This window comes from Bombina bombina, chromosome 5 (assembly GCF_027579735.1).
Source record: "Bombina bombina isolate aBomBom1 chromosome 5, aBomBom1.pri, whole genome shotgun sequence".
NCBI classification, from domain to species: Eukaryota; Metazoa; Chordata; class Amphibia; order Anura; family Bombinatoridae; genus Bombina; species Bombina bombina.
In genome coordinates, this window is record NC_069503.1 from 1,085,344,202 (window position 1) to 1,085,364,342 (window position 20,141).

At 39.4% G+C, this 20,141-nt stretch overlaps 1 protein-coding gene across 1 annotated transcript in view; it reads left to right on the top strand.

Annotated features, from left to right (window-relative positions):
• The window catches only part of TG (thyroglobulin), a 535,242-nt gene that overhangs the window by 205,115 nt on the left and 309,986 nt on the right, over positions 1–20,141 (top strand). The window contains exons 31-32 of the mRNA XM_053715949.1: positions 553–729; positions 819–930. Coding sequence (XP_053571924.1) covers positions 553–729; positions 819–930 — 289 coding nt within the window. The remainder of the gene's footprint in view (positions 1–552; positions 730–818; positions 931–20,141) is intronic.

Sequence of the window (20,141 nt, forward strand, 5' to 3'; positions counted from 1 at the left end):
AGCTTTTCAACAATAGCTTGCATGAAAACGAAGTATAAGTGAATCAGAAAGTTGTTTAACCCCTTAAGGACCAGCGACGTACCCTGTATGTCACTGGCCTTTTTTTGGGACTTGATTGTTTTATAGCGCGGTCTTGCCACCAGCGTTGAGACTGCTCTATTCCACAAAGCCTGCTGGAGGGAGGGCATTAATAGCGTGTTCTTGCTAGACTTGTGCTATTATGTCCTGAAAAAACCCTTAACGACCAGTGACATACAGGGTACATTGTGGTCATTAAGGGGTTAAAATTGCATGGGCAAGTGCTCTGATAAAAGATGTTTGTTCATGGAATGTAACAATAAATTTAGCAGGCATTATGGGATAAAGCATGGATAATCTGAAATCTCATAACAAGAAAAATAATAGATAACTCCTCATACAGGATTATCTGCCTTTTTACCAAATTCACAAACTAATAGGTTTTCAATGTTATTTTTTATTTTTTTATTTCATGGATGTTTTTGTCTTCAGTCAATAATTGAAACATTACTGTACTGTGACCTTTTTTTATAGGTTGCGCAGAAGAGGAGTCTTGGTGTCGTCTGGCAGATTTACGAAACGCCACTGAGGAATACTTTACATGTATCATTTACCCCAACACCTGGAAATGCAATAATGTTACTAACCTCGTGCCAAATAATTGTGACATTACTTTGTACAATAAACCCCAGCTTTTGTATCACAAAAAAGGTTCATGTTTTTCAGACATATATTTTTCAGTTTAAACAAATATAACAAACTTCTTCATTGAGACTTATTTTATCAATATATTTTAGCAGATATTCTTGGTACCCGAGTCAAAAACTTTTACAGCCCTTTACTGTATCGAAAGCTGAGTGATGTGTCTGTGAGGAACAAAATAATCATGAGTGGAAAAACGATTTCCAATGGGTAAGCAGCAAAAAAGGGAAATGTATCATTTCTGTAATCCAGGTTTTTTTTTTGTAAGTAAGGGGTGTAATTAGTGACCTCATTTTTGAAATTTATTATGTACTAGTTTGTGTTTTTGATTTATAAGACTGGTAATGCAATTAGAGGAATATATAATGCAATTATTTAATAGGCATATATTAAGGGACACTCAAGTCAAAATAAACTTCTATGATTCAGATAGAGCAGCGGCTTTAAGACACTTTCCAATTTACTTCTATTATCAAATTTTGCACAGTATTTTTATATTCACACTTTGTGGGGAACAAGCTGTTACTGAGCATGTGCACAAGCTCACAGGGTATACGCATACCAGTCTTTGTAAAATATGTACAGTAAATACATAGTAAAAAACATTTTAAAATATTAAAATTTAATAAAATATGTTTATGTATATGTATATATATATATATATATATATATATATATATATATATATATATATTATGTATATATATATATATATATATATATATATATATATATATATATATACACATATATAAATACACATATTGTTATAGAAATATATTCACATATACACATACATATACTGTATATATATATATATATATATATATATATATATATATATATATATATATATATATACATACATACAGTATATCATTTCTTTTTTTAGACATTTTTTTACCACCAGCTCTGCACACCATAGTAGTAATTATTGAACCCTGGGTTTGTACAAAGTTAATTCTATCCAGAGGTGCTTGGGAGTTCAATAGTAAAGCTACAAGAAATTGCCAGCAAACTTTCATCTTAATAATATATAATAAACTTAGTCCCAAGAGGGCTGGATATCAATGGCTTCTATCAAAAAACACCAAAGATCTTATGCATATGCACAAATTGTATAATTTCTATCACAAATTATCATTTACAGATTTAAAAAAAAAATATATACATATATATAAAAATATACATTCAGCAATACAGTGACAAGTTCTGGATTGGAAGCATATTTACACACAGCAAATGCTTTTGTGTTTAATTGATCATCCGTAGTTCTATCCTTATGTATTTTATGTGGTAATCAGAAGCACACAATACAGCTGTGAAAAAGCCGGTAACATCACTGATCTTTTATTAGTCACCTTTTCAGTCACAGGGTATAAGAATACGTGAACTCCAAAATGGCGCCGCTCAGTATGAAAATGTAGAGCTTCACTATCTAGCACAATGGGTAAAATACAGTAGGGAAAGCTATGAGTAGTAGCAACAATTCTCTTAAAATAATCATGTAAAACAAACAGAATACCCAACTTTTATTTTATTTATTTTTCTCTTATTAAGTGTATCCAGTCCACGGATCATCCATTACTTATGGGATATTAACTCCTCCCCAACAGGAAGTGCAAGAGGATTCACCCAGCAGAGCTGCTATATAGCTCCTCCCCTAACTGCCATTACCAGTCATTCTCTTGCACCCAACGAATAGATAGGATGTGTGAGAGGACTGTGGTGATTATACTTAGTTTCATACCTTCAATCAAAAGTTTGTTATTTTATAATAGCACCGGAGTGTGTTATTCCTTCTCTGGTAGAATTTGAAGAAGAATCTACCTGAGTTTTTCTATGATTTTAGCCGGAGTAGTTAAGATCATATTGCTGTTTCTCGGCCATCTGAGGAGAGGTAAACTTCAGATCAGGGGACAGCGGGCAGATTAATCTGCAAGAGGTATGTAGCAGCTTATTATTTTCTGACAATGGAATTGATGAGAAAATTCTGCCATACCGATATAATGTAAACTCAGCCTTAAATGCAGTAGCAGCAACTGGTATCAGGCTGTCATGTATGTATATTTTACACTTCAGTATTCTGGGGAATGGCACTTCACTGGAATTATACTGTATGCATAAAACTTTAGCCTAATTTGCAGGGACTAGCAACAGGCTTTTTAATAACACTCAATTTATTAATGTTAAACGTTTTTTGCTGGCATGTAAAATCGTTTAATTTTCTGAGGTACTGGGTGAAAAAATGTTTTGGGCACTATTTTTTTCCACTTGGCAGTCGTTTTATTTAATTTATGACAGTTTACTGATCTCTCTCACTGTTATGTGTGAGGGGGAGGGGCCTTTTTTGGCGCTTTTGCTACGCATCAAAAAATTCAGTCAGAAGTTTATTGTCTTCCCTGCATGATCCGGTTCATCTCTACAGAACTCAGGGGTCTTCAAAACTTGTTTTGAGGGAGGTAATCACTCACAGCAGAGCTGTGAGATTGTAGTTGACTGTGATAAAAAAACGTTTATTTCTGTATTTTTTTTTTTTTTTTCTGCTATCAGGGTTAGTTATCCTTTGCTAATGGGAGCAATCCCTTGCTAAAATTGTGTTTTTTACAAAGATTTGATGCTATAACTTTTCCGTTTATTAATTTTCAACTGTCATAACTTTTTCTGTGCTTCTTATAGGCACAGTACGTTTTCATATTATAGTAAATTACTTGAAAAGTATTTCCAAGTTGCTAGTTTATTTGCTAGTGTGTTAAACATGTCTGATTCAGAGGAAGATATCTGTGCTATATGTGCTAAAGCCAAAGTGGAGCCCAATAGAAATTTATGTACTAACTGTATTGATGCTACTTTAAATAAAAGTCAATCTGTACAAATTGAACATATTTCACCAAACAACGAGGGGAGAGTTATGCCGACTAACTCGCCTCACGTGTCAGTACCTGCATCTCCCACTCGGGAGGTGCGTGATATTGTAGCGCCGAGTACATCTGGGCGGCCATTACAAATCACATTACAGGATATGGCTACTGTTATGACTGAAGTTTTGGCTAAATTACCAGAACTAAGAGGTAAGCGTGATCACTCTGGGGTGAGAACAGAGTGCGCTGATAATATTAGGGCCATGTCAGACACTGCGTCACAATTTGCAGAACATGAGGACGGAGAGCTTCATTCTGCGGGTGACGGTTCTGATCCAAACAAACTGGATTCAGATATTTCAAATTTTAAATTTAAGCTGGAAAACCTCCGTGTATTACTAGGGGAGGTGTTAGCGGCTCTGAATGATTGTAACACAGTTGCAATACCAGAGAAAATGTGTAGGTTGGATAAATATTTTGCGGTACCGGCGAGTACTGACGTTTTTCCTATACCTAAGAGACTTACTGAAATTGTTACTAAGGAGTGGGATAGACCCGGTGTGCCATTCTCACCCCCTCCGATATTTAGAAAGATGTTTCCAATAGACGCCACCACACGGGACTTATGGCAAACGGTCCCTAAGGTGGAGGGAGCAGTTTCTACTTTAGCTAAGCGTACCACTATCCCGGTGGAGGATAGCTGTGCCTTTTCAGATCCAATGGATAAAAAGTTAGAGGGTTACCTTAAGAAAATGTTTGTTCAACAAGGTTTTATATTGCAACCTCTTGCATGCATTGCGCCTGTCACGGCTGCAGCAGTATTTTGGTTTGAGTCTCTGGAAGAGACACTTGAATCAGCTCCATTAGATGAGATTACACACAAGCTTAAAGCCCTTAAGTTAGCTAACTCATTTATTTCAGATGCCGTAGTACATTTAACTAAACTTACGGCTAAGAATTCCGGATTCGCCATTCAGGCACGCAGAGCACTGTGGCTAAAATCCTGGTCAGCTGACGTTACTTCTAAATCTAAATTGCTTAATATACCTTTCAAAGGGCAGACCTTATTCGGGCCCGGGTTGAAAGAAATTATCGCTGACATTACAGGAGGTAAAGGCCATGCCCTGCCTCAAGACAGAGCCAAACCTAAGGCTAGACAGTCTAATTTTCATTCCTTTCGTAATTTCAAAGCAGGAGCAGCATCAACTTCCTCTGCACCAAAACAGGAAGGAGCTGTTGCTCGCTACAGACAAGGCTGGAGACCTAACCAGTCCTGGAACAAGGGCAAGCAGGCCAGGAAACCTGCTGCTGCCCCTAAGACAGCATGAATCGAGGGCCCCCGATCCGGGAACGGATCTAGTGGGGGGCAGACTTTCTCTCTTCGCCCAGGCTTGGGCAAGAGATGTCCAGGATCCCTGGGCGTTAGAGATCATATCTCAGGGATACCTTCTAGACTTCAAATTCTCTCCCCCAAGAGGGAGATTTCATCTGTCAAGGTTGTCAACAAACCAAATAAAGAAAGAGGCGTTTCTACGCTGCGTACAAGATCTTTTATTAATGGGAGTGATCCATCCGGTTCCGCGGTCGGAACAAGGACAAGGGTTTTACTCAAATCTGTTTGTGGTTCCCAAAAAAGAGGGAACTTTCAGGCCAATCTTGGATTTAAAGATCCTAAACAAATTCCTAAGAGTTCCATCGTTCAAAATGGAAACTATTCGGACAATTTTACCCATGATCCAAAAGGGTCAGTACATGACCACCGTGGATTTAAAGGATGCTTACCTTCACATACCGATTCACAAAGATCATTACCGGTATCTAAGGTTTGCCTTTCTAGACAGGCATTACCAGTTTGTAGCTCTTCCATTCGGATTGGCTACGGCTCCGAGAATCTTCACAAAGGTTCTGGGTGCTCTTCTGGCGGTACTAAGACCGCGAGGAATTGCGGTAGCTCCGTACCTAGACGACATTCTGATACAAGCTTCAAGCTTTCAAACTGCCAAGTCTCATACAGAGTTAGTACTGGCATTTCTAAGGTCGCATGGAGGAAGGTGAACGAAAAGAAGAGTTCTCTCTTTCCACTCACAAGAGTTCCCTTCTTGGGGACTCTTATAGATTCTGTAGAAATGAAGATTTACCTGACAGAAGACAGGTTAACAAAGCTTCAAAATGCATGCCGTGTCCTTCATTCCATTCAACACCCGTCAGTAGCTCAATGCATGGAGGTGATCGGCTTAATGGTAGCAGCAATGGACATAGTACCCTTTGCACGCCTACATCTCAGACCGCTGCAATTGTGCATGCTAAGTCAGTGGAATGGGGATTACTCAGACTTGTCCCCTACTCTGAATCTGGATCAAGAGACCAGAAATTCTCTTCTATGGTGGCTTTCTCGGCCACATCTGTTCAGGGTGATGCCATTCAGCAGGCCGGACTGGACAATTGTAACAACAGACGCCAGCCTACTAGGTTGGGGTGCTGTCTGGAATTCTCTGAAGGCTCAGGGACAATGGAATCAGGAGGAGAGTCTCCTACCAATAAACATTCTGGAATTGAGAGCAGTTCTCAATGCCCTTCTGGCTTGGCCCCAGTTAACAACTCGGGGGTTCATCAGGTTTCAGTCGGACAACATCACGACTGTAGCTTACATCAACCATCAGGGAGGGACAAGAAGCTCCCTAGCAATGATGGAAGTATCAAAGATAATTCGCTGGGCAGAGTCTCACTCTTGCCACCTGTCAGCAATCCACATCCCGGGAGTGGAGAACTGGAAGGCGGATTTCTTAAGTCGTCAGACTTTTCATCCGGGGGAGTGGGAACTTCATCCGGAGGTCTTTGCCCAAATACTTCGACGTTGGGGCAAACCAGAGATAGATCTCATGGCGTCTCGACAGAACGCCAAGCTTCCTCGTTACGGGTCCAGATCCAGGGATCCGGGAGCGGTTCTGATAGATGCTTTGACAGCACCTTGGACCTTCGGGATGGCTTATGTGTTTCCACCCTTCCCGATGCTTCCTCGATTGATTGCCAGAATCAAACAGGAGAGAGCATCAGTGATTCTAATAGCGCCTGCATGACCACGCAGGACTTGGTATGCAGATCTAGTGGACATGTCATCCTGTCCACCTTGGTCGCTACCTCTGAAACAGGACCTTCTGATCCAGGGTCCCTTCAAACATCAAAATCTAATTTCTCTGAAGCTGACTGCTTGGAAATTGAACGCTTGATTTTATCAAAACGTGGTTTTTCTGAGTCAGTTATTGATACCTTAATACAGGCTAGGAAGCCTGTTACCAGAAAGATTTACCATAAGATATGGCGCAAATACTTATATTGGTGCGAATCCAAGAGTTACTCATGGAGTAAGGTTAGGATTCCGAGGATATTGTCTTTTCTACAAGAAGGTTTAGAAAAGGGTTTATCCGCTAGTTCCTTAAAGGGACAGATTTCAGCTCTGTCCATTCTTTTACACAAACGTCTGTCAGAAGTTCCGGACGTTCAAGCTTTTTGTCAGGCTTTAGCTAGGATCAAGCCTGTGTTTAAAACTGTTGCTCCACCATGGAGTTTGAACTTAGTTCTTAATGTTTTACAGGGGGTTCCGTTTGAACCCCTTCATTCCATTGATATCAAGTTGTTATCTTGGAAAGTTCTGTTTTTAATGGCGATTTCCTCGGCTCGAAGAGTCTCTGAGTTATCTGCCTTACATTGTGATTCTCCTTATCTGATTTTTCATTCAGACAAGGTAGTTCTGCGTACTAAACCTGGGTTCCTACCTAAGGTGGTCACTAACAGGAATATCAATCAAGAGATTGTGGTTCCATCTTTGTGTCCTAATCCTTCTTCGAAAAAGGAACGTCTGCTACACAATCTAGATGTAGTCCGTGCCCTGAAATTTTATCTACAGGCAACTAAGGATTTTCGACAAACGTCTTCCCTGTTTGTCGTTTATTCTGGTCAGAGGAGAGGTCAAAAAGCTTCGGCTAACTCTTTTTTTTTTTTTTTTTTCTTTATGCCCTGTGTTTTTTTGAAATTTGTATGCCTTTTTCCTTTAAACCTCAATAAAAATAATTTAAAAAAAAAAAGAGAATAAAAAAGCTTCGGCTACCTCTCTCTCCTTTTGGCTTCGTAGCATAATACGGTTAGCCTATGAGACTGCTGGACAGCAGCCTCCTGAAAGAATTACAGCACATTCTACTAGAGCTGTGGCTTCCACTTGGGCCTTTAAGAATGAGGCTTCTGTTGAACAGATTTGCAAGGCTGCAACTTGGTCTTCTCTTCATACTTTTTCCAAATTTTACAAATTTGACACTTTTGCTTCTTCGGAGGCTGTTTTTGGGAGAAAGGTTCTTCAGGCAGTGGTTCCTTCCGTATAAAGAGCCTGCCTGTCCCTCCCGTCATCCGTGTACTTTAGCTTTGGTATTGGTATCCCATAAGTAATGGATGATCCGTGGACTGGATACACTTAACAAGAGAAAACATAATTTATGCTTACCTGATAAATTTATTTCTCTTGTAGTGTATCCAGTCCACGGCCCGCCCTGTCACTTTAAGGCAGGTAATTTTTCCATTAAACTACAGTCACCACTGCACCCTATGGTTTTCCTTTCTCTGCATGTTTTCGGTCGAATGACTGGTAATGGCAGTTAGGGGAGGAGCTATATAGCAGCTCTGCTGGGTGAATCCTCTTGCACTTCCTGTTGGGGAGGAGTTAATATCCCATAAGTAATGGATGATCCGTGGACTGGATACACTACAAGAGAAATAAATTTATCAGGTAAGCATAAATTATGTTTTCCAACATTTTGCCTAAAAAATAAAATGTACCAAAGTTCTATATTATATGGTAACCTGTTACAGGAACACATGCACCATCCTCCATTTTACACTTCCAGCTACTTGTTTACCTCAGCCATTTACCAACAAAGATCTGAATATATATACAATTCCTATCCATTGCATGAAACACATTTTGTAGATTGGTGGCAAATAGACCGGGAGGCTACATTTATTGACGTATAATCATATATTGTTTATTAACTTTCACTTATTAGATACAAAGGTAAAACATCAACAAAAATAAAGCACATTCATGTTATATTAGACGCATGCCATGTCTTTTCTCAGTCTTATACTCTTTATAAAACACATTCTCGCTATATTAGACTCGTGCCATGTCTTTTCTCAGCCTTATACTCCTTAAGCACATTCATATTATATTAGACTTATGACATGTATTTCCTCAGTCTTATACTCCTTATGAACCTATGGTTATCCATTTATATTTAACAAAAATAACCTAAAAAGTATCATCCTGATATCAATAATTAGTTTTCTTTCCTAAGATATGGTGAGTCCACGGAATCATCAATTATTAGTGGGAATATCACTCCTGGCCAGCAGGAGGAGGCAAAGAGCACTACAGCAAAGCTGCTATATATGTCACTTCCCTTACCCATAATCCACAGTCATTCTCTTTTCCTGCGGTGCAGGTGGAGGTGAAGTTTTGGTGTCTGATCTACAATCAAGATTTTTTTATTTTAAAAGCAGAGTAGGTTTGCTCTAATCTTTCTAAAGGGTCTAGCCTTAGCTCATGTCAGTCTCTTCAGTAGGGCAGTGGTGGCTTTTAAGCAATTGGGAACTTGTGGGGTACAATCCTCACTGCGTTTCCCCAAAACATTTTGCTGCCCTATTTAGATAGCCTGAGTAGGTTCACTCAGTCTTTCTGTATTTCCTCAGGTCCATGTGAGGAATGGCATCCTCTCAAACCAGGTGAGCTGTCCTACTGCCGGACAGATAAATGTTAAGGTAAGTGCCAGTTTTATTTTTCTATCTAAGCAGGGAAAATTTGACACTTATTCAGCTGAAACGCTGCAGGGGGACGTTTTTTATTATTCCTGTCAGGGTGCAGGTTTTTATGGCAGTTTTTGCAGGCACTGTTACTTGCTTTTAGGAAGGTTCTGATTTTTTGATGTTAGAGGTTTTTTTGGCGCTATTTCAGATGGCTCTGCTGTTTAGAAGGCTTCTTGCTGTTTTTGCTTCTCTGGAATCTGGATTGTAAATGGGATAATTTTTTTCCTCAGTTTGCTGTGGTTTGCAGGAAAGTAGGGCACCTCAGTAATTCTGCTGAGGTGTAGAGTGTTGCCTGGGGTATGTTTTCTTGATTTGGTAAATTTAAAAGGAAAATTTATTTATTAACTTTTTTTTGTTCCGTATTATATCCTTTGTTAAAAGATAAAAAAAAAAAGTAAAAAAAAATAAAATAGTTTTTTTTTTTATTATGGATCAAGAGGCTGTGCAGGATGTTACCTGTAGCTTATGTTTTGATGCCCAGGTGGAACCCCCAGTACCTTTTTGTTCTTCATGTATTGAAATAACTTTATTTTATAGAAATAGACTTTTTGACCCTGAGCCATCATTAGCCAAGGGGGATGCTGTTCAGGAGCCCCCTGTTTCAGATGTGCTGCAGCTGTCTCCTCAAGCGTCCCAATCCTATTCATCTGCACATGCAGTGCCCTGCGTTTCCTCTCATGTTCAGTCTGGGGTTACTTTGCAAGATATTGCTGCCCAGGTATCCTCTGTGGTATCTGAGGCGCTGTCTGCTTTTCCTATGCTGCAGGGAAAACGCAAAAGGAAATTTAAAGAAACAGTAACTAAGGTTTCTGATCCTAAAGTGGCTAATCAAAGTATTTCCTCTCAGAAGTCTGAGGATGAACATTCTTCGGGTGCATCTGAGGGTGAAATCTCAGATTCAGGCAGTATAATTCCTTCTGCTGACGCTTAAATTGTGTTCTTCAGATTTAATCTGGAACACCTCCGCTTGTTACTTAAGGACGTTTTGGCTACCTTGGATGACTCTGATTCTACTATCTTACAAGCAGGAACTATCCAAGTATTCCTGGAGGTCTGGTCAGTCTTTGAACAAGGGGAAACCTGCGGCTGACTCCAAGTCACCATGAAGGGTCTGCCCCCGATCCAGGAACGGATCTAGTAGGGGCAGGCTTTCTCAATTTGCTCAGGATTTGATACAAGATGTCCCAGACCTGTGGGCCATGGAAATTGTATCTCAGGGGTACAAGAGAATTCAAGACGTTTTCTCCCAGAGGCAGGTTTCTTCTCTCAAGATTATCTGTAGACCAGATAAAGAGAGAGGTGTGGCGTTCTTAAATTGTATCAAGGATCTTTTTGCCCTGGGAGTTATAGTTCCAGTTCCTCCGTAGGAACAGGGTCTGGTATTTTATTCAAATCTGTTTGTGGTTCCTAAGAAAAAGGGGACTTTTAGACCTATGTAAGACCTAAAGTGTTTAAACAAGTGCCTCAGAGTCCTTTGATTCAAGAGGGTCAGTTCATGACAACCATAGACCTAAAGGATGCGTACCTTCATGTTCCCATCCACATGGATAATCCCAAGTTTCTGAGATTCGTTTTTTCTAGACAAGCACTTTCAGTTTGTGGCTCTTCCTGGGGGCTCTTTTGGCAGTGATCCGGTCTCAGGGGAATTGCAGTAGCCCCTTATCTGGATGACATTCTGGTTCAGGCGCCGTCTTTTCATCAAGCAAGCTCTCATACAGAGATCTTGTTGTCTTTTCTTTGCTACCACGGTTGGAAGGTAAATCTGTTAAAGAGTTCTCTGATTCCAGCCACAAGAGTAGTGTTTTTAGGGACCATAATAGACTCCCTTCTAATGAAGATATTTCTGACAGAGGTCAGAAAAACAAAGATCTTCGGTTCTTGTCTTGTACTTCAGTCCTTTCCTCGGCCGTCAGTGGCTCTATGTATGGAGGTAATTGGTCTGATGGTAGCTTCCATGGACATCATTCCATTTGCTCTGTTCCATCTCAGACCTCTGCAGTTATGCATGTTAAGGCAATAGAACGGGGAATATGTGGATCTGTCTCCACAAATAGTTCTGGATCAGGCGACAAGGGACTCTCTTCTGTGGTGGTTGTCTCAGGAACACCTCTCCCAGGGAACTTGCTTTTGCAGACCTTCCTGGGTAATTGTAACCACGGATACCAGCCTTCTAGGTTGGGGAGCAATTTGGGGGTCATTGAAGACTCAGGGTCTTTGGACTCGAGAGGAGTCAGTTCTCTCTATAAACATTCTAGAACTGAGAGCGATTTTCTATGCTCTACTGGCCTGGCCTCAGTTAGCCTTAGCCCGGTTTATCAGGTTTCAGTCGCAGGATCTGGTATGCAGATCTAGTGAAAATGTCATCTCTACCTCCGTGGAAACTCCCTCTGAGGAAGGACCTTCTACTTCAGGGTCCTTTTCTCAGAGTTGGTCATTAAGACCATGATTCAGGCTTGTAAGCCTGGGACAAGAAAGATTTACTATAAGATATGGCGTAAATATCTGTATTGATGTGAATCCAGAGGCTACTCTTGGAGTAGTCAGGATTCCTAGGATTTTGTCTGTTCTCCAGGAGGGTCTGGAGAAGGGTTTGTCAGCTAGTACTCTGAAAGGTCAGATTTCTGCGTTGTCTATTTTATTGCATAAGCGTTTGGCGGATGCGCCAGACCTGCAATCCTTTTGTCAGGCCTTGGTTAGGATCAGGCCTGTGTTTAAGTCCGTTACTCCTCCCTGGAGTCTTAACCTTGTTCTTATAGTTTTACAGTGGGCTCCGTTTGAACCTATGCATTCCTTAGATATTAAGATGTTATATTGGAAGGTCTTGTTTCTTGTTGCTATTTCTTCTGCTCAGAGAGTTTCGGAACTCTCGGCTCTACAGTTTGATTCTCCTTATCTAATTTTTCATTCTGATAAGGTGGTTCTACATACTAAATTAGGTTTCCTATCTAAGGTTGTTTCAAACAAGAATATTAATCAGGAGATCGTAGTTCCTTCTTTGTGTCCTAATCCTTCTTCTCCTAAGGAGCGATTGTTGCACAACCTAGATGTTGTCCGTGTTTTGAAGTTTTATCTTCAGGCGACTAAGGACTTTCGTCAGTCTTCTGCTTTGTTTGTTTGTTTTTCTGGGAAGCGCAAGGGTCAGAAAGCTATGGCTACTTCTTCTTCTCTTTGGCTAAGAAGTATTATTTGTTTGGTCTATGAGACTGCTGGACAGCAACCTCCTAAGAGAATCACTGCTCATTCCAGGAGGGCTGATTCTTCTTCCTGGGCATTTAAAAATGAAGATTCTGTGGAACAGATTTGCAAGGCTGCAACTTGGTCCTCTTTGCATACTTTTTCAAAGTTTTATAAACTTGATACTTTTGCCTTGGCTAAGGCTTAATTTGGGAGAAGGGTTCTTCAGGCAGTGGTGCCTTCTGTTTAGGTCTACCTGTCTTGTCCCTCCCTTATCATCTGTGCCCTCTAGCTCAGGTAAGCATAAATTATGTTTTTCTATCATGTAATTGTCAAGAGTCCATGAGCTAGTGACATATGGGATATACAATCCTACCAGGAGGGACAAAGTTTCCCAAACCTCAAAATGCTTATAAATACACCCAAAAAGTCCAAGTAGGAACAGCACACAAAGGAAGCAATTTAAAATCTTCTTTATTGGGACATCAACAAATAAAGCAACACAACGTTTCGGTTTAAATGACCTTAATCATGTGATATAAAATAAGACCCAGAAACACCCCTCACCACACCCACAATTCAGTTTTACAAACTTTGCCTCCTATGGAGGTGGTGAAGTAAGTTTGTGCTTGATTTTTTTGTTTATCTTCTATGATAAGTGCTTCTAAGCATTCTGAAGCTCAGTTCCTCTCAGAGTACAGTGTTTGTCAGAGGGATGTGAAGAGAGTATCGCCTATTGATTTTTATGGTTTCCCTTGCGGGAATTTTTTTCAAGGGTTCTCTGTTATTGGTCGTAGGGATTCATCTCCTACCTCCCTTTTCAGATCGACAATATACTCTTATACTATTACCTCTGCTGATAGTTTTCAGTACTGGTTTGGCTATCTGCTATATGTGGATGGGTGTCTTTCGGTAAGTAATGTATCACTATTTAAGACACTCTCAGCTATGGTTGGCGCTTTATGTATTTATATAAAGTTCTAAATATATGTGTTTACTTATATTTGCCATGAGTCAAGTCTATGTATATTTCCCTTACCTGGGGTTTAGTCTTTTTTCAAATTTGACTTGTTTCTTTAAAATTTGCGGGCAAATTTAGGCTTACGAGGGCGCAAAATGCTGTTATTTATTGCGTCATTCTTGGTGCGAGAATTTTTTTGCGTGAATGTGCATCTATGATGACGCAAGTTCATAATTTCCTGCGTCTTAGTTAACGCCAGGTTGTTTGGCATGAAGTTGCGTCTGTTATGACGCCAGTTGTGTCCTTTCCCAGATGTTTGTTGGCATGAAAAAAAATGTATACTTCCTTTTGCGTCGTACGTCATACTTGGCGCCAAAAAATGTTGTTTTATTTTAACCCACTTCCTATATGCTCCTTGCCTTCTTTATGCTCAGAGGGCTATGCTATTTGCTTTTTTGCCCATTTTAGCATTTGAATTCCTGAAACTGCTATATGAGGAAATAAGATATTTTTTTGTTTAAATGTTATTTTTCTTTTACATTTTACGAGATGACTCAATCTGATCCTGTCTCAGATGCTGCTGTAGGAACCCTGCTGCCTGAACACAGTTCTACCAAAGCTAAGTGTACCTGTTGTAAGCTAGCTGAGATTATATCCCCGGCTGTAGTATGTAACAGTTGTCATGATAAGCTTTTGCATGCAGAAAATGTTTCTATTAGTACTAGTACAGTATCTGTTGTTCCTTCAACATCTAATGTACATGACATCCCTGTTGATATGTAAAATTATATTTCTGATGCGATACATAAGGCTATGTCTGCTATTCCACCTTCTAATAAACGTAAAAGGTCTTTTAAAACATCTCATGATACTGATGAATTTTGTAATGACCGACAACATACTGATATATACACTTCTGATGAGGATCTCTCTGACTCAGAAGATTCTGCTTCAGACATTGACATTGATAAATCAACTTATCTTTTTAATATTGAGTATATTCGTTCTTTGTTGAAAGAAGTATTAATTACTTTGGATATTGAGGAGTCTTGTCCTCTTTATAACAAATCCAGTAAACATTTAAATTCTGTTTATAAACCTCCTGTGATTACTCCTGAGGTTTTTCCTGTTCCTGATGCTATTTCTGATGTGATTGCTAAGGAATGGTCTAAGCCTTGTACTTCTTGTGTTCCTTCTTCTAGGTTTAAAAGGCTAAGTTAGAGTTTTAGGAAAAAAATTCCTAAGCTTGATGGAGCTATTTCTACTCTTGCCACGCGTACTTCTATTTCTATGGAAGATAGTACTTCATTTAAGGATCCTTTATCTAGGAAAATTGAATCTTATCTTAGGAAAGCTTATTTACATTCTGACTATATTCTTAGGCCTGCCATTTATATGACTGATGTTGTGGCTGCATCAACTTTTTGGTTGGATAGCTTAGCACAATGGGAAAAATATTCTCATTTGTCTAGCATTGTTTGTTTGCTTCAATATGCTCATCATGTTCTCTGTGATGCTACTTTTGATATCATTAAGACTGATTTTAAATTATGTCCTTGGCTATTTTAGCTAGAAGAGCTTTATGGCTCAAGTCATGGAATGCTGACATGGTATGTAAATCTAGGTTACTATCTCTATCATTCCAGGGTAATAATTTGTTTGGTTCTCAGTTGGATTCTATTATTTCCACTATTATTGTGGGGAAGGGAGTTTTTTGCCCCAGGATAAAAAAATCTAAGGGTAAAACTAGAGCTTCTATTCAGTCAGAATAGAGAACAGAAATTCACTCCTTCCCCTAAGGACTCTGGCTCCAATTGGAAGCCATCTTCGAGTTGGAATAAATCCAAGCCTTTTAAGAAACCAAAGCCAGCCCCCAAAACTACATGAAGGTGTGGCCCTCAATCCAGTTCTACTGGTGGGGGCAGATTGAAATTATTTCAAGACATTTGGGCAGGTTCCATTCGAAAATCATTGGATTCAGAATATTGTCTCGCAAGGGTATCGAATAGGTTTCAGAATAAGACCTCCTGTGAGAAGGTTTTTTTCTCTCTTACATTCCAACAAATCCTGTGAAAGCTCAGACCTTTCTGAAGTGTATTTCAGATCTGGAGCTTTTAGGAGTAATTGTACCAGTTCCACTTCCGGAAAAGGGTTTGGGTTTTTATTCAAATCTATTCATTGTCCTGAAGAAGGAAAATTTATTGAGACCAGTTCTGCATCTGAAAATTTTTAATCACTTTGTAAGGGTCCTAACTTTCAAGATAGTGACTATAAGGACCATTCTGCCTTTTGTTTAGCAAGGTCATTATATGTCCACAATAGACTTAAAGGATGCATATCTTCACATTCCGATTCATCCAGAACACTATCTGTTTCTGAGATTCTCTTTTCTAGACAAGCATTACCAATTTTTCGCTCTTCCATTTGGCCTAGCGACAGCTCCAATAATCTTTTTTTCCAAGGTTTTAGGTGCCCTTCTATCTGTAATCAGAGAACAGGGTATTGCTGTGTTTCCTTATTTGGACAATACCTTGGTACTGGCTCAATAAATTTATTTAGCAGAATCTCACATGAATCCACTTGTGTTGTTTCTTCAAAGACATGGTTGGAGGATCAATTTTCCAAAGAGTTTCTTGATTCCTCAGACAAGGGTCACCTTTTTAGGTTTCCAGATAGATTTAGTGGCCATGACTCTGTCTTTTAACAGACAAGAGACAAATTAAATTGTTTTCTGCCTGTTGAAACCTTCAGTCTTGATCATTCCCTTCAGTGGCTATGTGCATGGACGTTTTAGGTCTCATGACTGCAGTATCGGTCGCTATCCCCTTTGCTCATTTTCATATGAGACACCTGCAGCTTTGCATGCTGAATCAATGGTGCAGGGATTATACTCGGATATAACAATTGATATTCTTAAATCCCAACACTCAGCTCTCTCTGACTTGGTGGTTAAACCATCAACTTATTGTTCAAGGGGCCTCCTCTGTTCATCCTTCCTGGACTGTGATTTCAAGAGATGCAAGTTTCACAGGTTGGGGAGCTGTCTGGGGGTCTCTGACAGCACAAGGGGTTTAGAATCCTCAAGAGGCGAGGTTACCAATCAATATTTTAGAACTCTGTGCTATTTTCAGGGCTCTTCAGGCTTGGGGGCATATGTATCAAGCTCCGAATGGAGCTTGATGCCCCGTGTTTCTGGCGAGCCTGCAGGCTCACCAGAAACAGCAGTTATGAAGCAGTGGTCACAAAGACCGCTGCTTCATAACCTGTCCGCCTGCTCAGAGCAGGCGGACAGACATCGCCAGAAATCAACCCGATCGAGTACGATCGGGTTGATTGACACCCCCCTGCTGGCGGCCCATTGGCCGCGTGTCTGCAGGGGCGGCGTTGCACCAGCAGCTCTTGTCCGTATTCAGCGAGGTCTGTCGGACTTGATCTGCACTGTCGGATCAGGTCCGACAGACCTTGATACATATGCCCCTTGGCCTCTACTAAAGAGAGAATAATTCATTCTTTTTTGAGACAGACAATATCACAACTGTGGTATATATCAATCATCAGGGCATAACTGTGGCATATGTCAATCACAGTCCTTTAGCAATGAAAGAAGTATCTTGAATACTTTCTTGGGCAAAATTAAACTCCTGTCTAATTTCTGCAATACATATCCCAGGTGTAGACAATTGGGAAGTGGATCATCTCAGCCATCAGACTTTACATCCAGGGGTGTGGTCTCTCCATCCAGATGTATTTTGTCCGATTGTACAGATTTGGGGTCTTCCAGAAATAGATCTCATGGTTTCCCATCTAAACAAGAAACTTCCGAGGTATCTTTCCAGGTCCAGGGATCCTCAGGCGGAGATGGTAGATGCGTTAGCAGTTCCTTGGCCATACCAACCTGCTTACATCTTTCTGGCTCTAGTTCTTCATCCAAGGGTGATCTCCAAGATCATAATGGAACAATCGCATGTGTTTCTGATAGCACCAGCATGGCCTCACAGATTTTGTTTTGCGGATCTTTTCCGGATGTCAAGTTGCCAACCTTGGCCACTTCCTTTAAGACCAGACCTTCTGTCTCAAGAGCCTTTTTTCCATTAGGTTCTCAAACCGCTAAATTTGAAGGTATTGAAATTGAACGCTTAGTGCTTAGTCATAGAGGTTTCTCTGACTCAGTGATTAATACTATGCTACAGGCTCGCAAGTCTGTTTCAAGGAAAATTTATTATCGGGTTTGGAAAACCTATATTTCATTGTGTTATTCTCATAAAATATCTTGACATTCTTTTAGAATTTCTAGAATTTTACAGTTTCTTCAGAATGGTTTAGATAAAGGTTTGTCTGCAAGTACGTTGAAGGGACAAATCTTTGCTCTTTCTGTTTTATTTCATAGAAAGATTGCTAAGCTTCCTGATATTCACTGTTTTGTTCAGGCTTTAGTTCGTATCAAGCCTGTTATTAAATCAATCTCTCCCCTTGGAGTCTTAATTTGGTTTTGAGGGCTTTGCAGGCTCCTCCTTTTGAGCCATTGCATTCTTTGGATATCAAACTACTTTCTTGGAAAGTGTTGTTCCTTTTGGCTATCTCTTCAGCTAAAAGAGTTTCTGAATTGTCTGCTCTCTCTTGTAAGTCTCCTTTTCTGATTTTCCATCAGGATAGGGCTGTTTGGCGGACTTCGTTTAAATTTCTTCCTAAGGTTGTGAATTTTAACATTAGTAGGGAAATTGTTGTTCCTTCCTTGTGTCCTAATCCTAAGAATACTCTTGAAAGATCTTTACATTTTTTGGATGTGGTAAGAGCTTTGAAATATTGTGTTGAAGCTACTAAATATTTCAGGAAGACTTCTAGTCTATTTGTTGTTTTTTCTGGTCCTAGGAAAGGTCAGAAAGCCTCGGCCGTTTCTTTGGCATCTTGGTTAAAGCTTTTGATTCACAAGGCTTATTTGGAGGCGGGCAATCTCCGCCTCAGAGAATTACAGCTCATTCTACTAGATCAGTCACCACTTCTTGGGCTTTTAAGAATGAAGCTTAGGTTGATCAGATTTGCAAAGCAACAACTTGGTCCTTTTTGCATACATTTACTAAATTTTACCATTTTGATGTATTTATTTTTTCTGAAGCAGTCTTTGGTAGAAAAGTTCTTCAGGCAGCTGTCTCAGTTTGATTCTTCTGCTTATGATTTCATTTTTTTTTCTTGTAATTTATGAGAAAGACTTATTTTTTTGTGTGGATTTAATTTTTTCAGCGGAAATAGCTGTTTTTATTTGATCCCTCCCTCTCTAGTGACTCTTCTGTGGTCTTCCACATCTTGGGTATTTCTATCCCATACGTCACTAGCTCATGGACTCTTGCCAATTACATGAACGAAAACATAATTTATGTAAGAACTTACCTGATAAATTAATTTCTTTCATATTGGCAAAAGTCCATGAGGCCCACCCTTTTTATGGTGGTTATAATTTTTGTATAAAAGCACAATTATATTTCCAGTTCTTCTTTTTGTATGTTTTTTTTTACTCCTTATTTTATCACCCCACTACTTGGCTATTCGTTAAACTGAATTGTGGGTGTGGTGAGAGGTGTATTTATAGGCATTTTGAGGTTTGGGAAACGTTGCCCCTCCTGGTAGGATTGTATATCCCATACGTCACTAGCTCATGGACTCTTGCCAATATGAAAGAAATTAATTTATCAGGTAAGTTCTTACATAAATTATGTTATTTCTGCTGTGAGAATGAATGTGAAGAAAAAAAGGGAAATTGCCTCCCCCTTTGGCCTTCCTGTGTCCTCTCTAAATAAATAGAATCTCTATTTCCCTTTAAGTTCACTACCGCAACATATAACTCAAATTTTTAAATGTTGCAATTATTTGCTTTTGTTTGCTTAGCTCTTGAGTATTAATGAAGTCAACCCATTTACTGAAGAACCTTCTAATGCTAATGTATGAAAATCTCCTTGTACCATATGGTTGTTGTGTTGTGTTTTTTTTTAATGCTTCCCTTCCAATAAAATTACTGTATTTATAAATTGTGTTTACTTTCTAAACAATCTGCTTACAAAGTAACAGGATGAGTTTGCAAGCAAAAACTTTCTTTATATACTTAGCTCAGCCAATGGTTTGTTTTTAGACATTATAAGATACAATGAATAAGACCCTATATGGTATGAGAACTAATAGTTTACCTCCTTCTGACTGGGATCCTGATATTGAAAACCTCACAGGCAATGAGAAAAATCACACAAAATCTTTTTTTAACACCTTGTATTGTAATGTAGACATCTCTGTTTCACATAAAGAATACTATAGCAGTGATGTCCATTCTTGGCACTCCAGATGTTTTAGAACTACATTTCACATGATGCTTAGACACTGAGGTCCAGTCGAGCATTATGGGAAATGTAGTTCTGAAACATCTGGAGTGCCAAGGTTTTCTATTACTGCTATATAGCAACATAAAACATTTCTCAAGATAAAATTTGTGTTTCTAAATGTTTTTTAAGGGCCTTGCTGTACCAACTAGACTTCTTAGATCATGTGACCTGAGCGGTGAGGTTTTAAATATCAGGCCCTATATCTTTTCA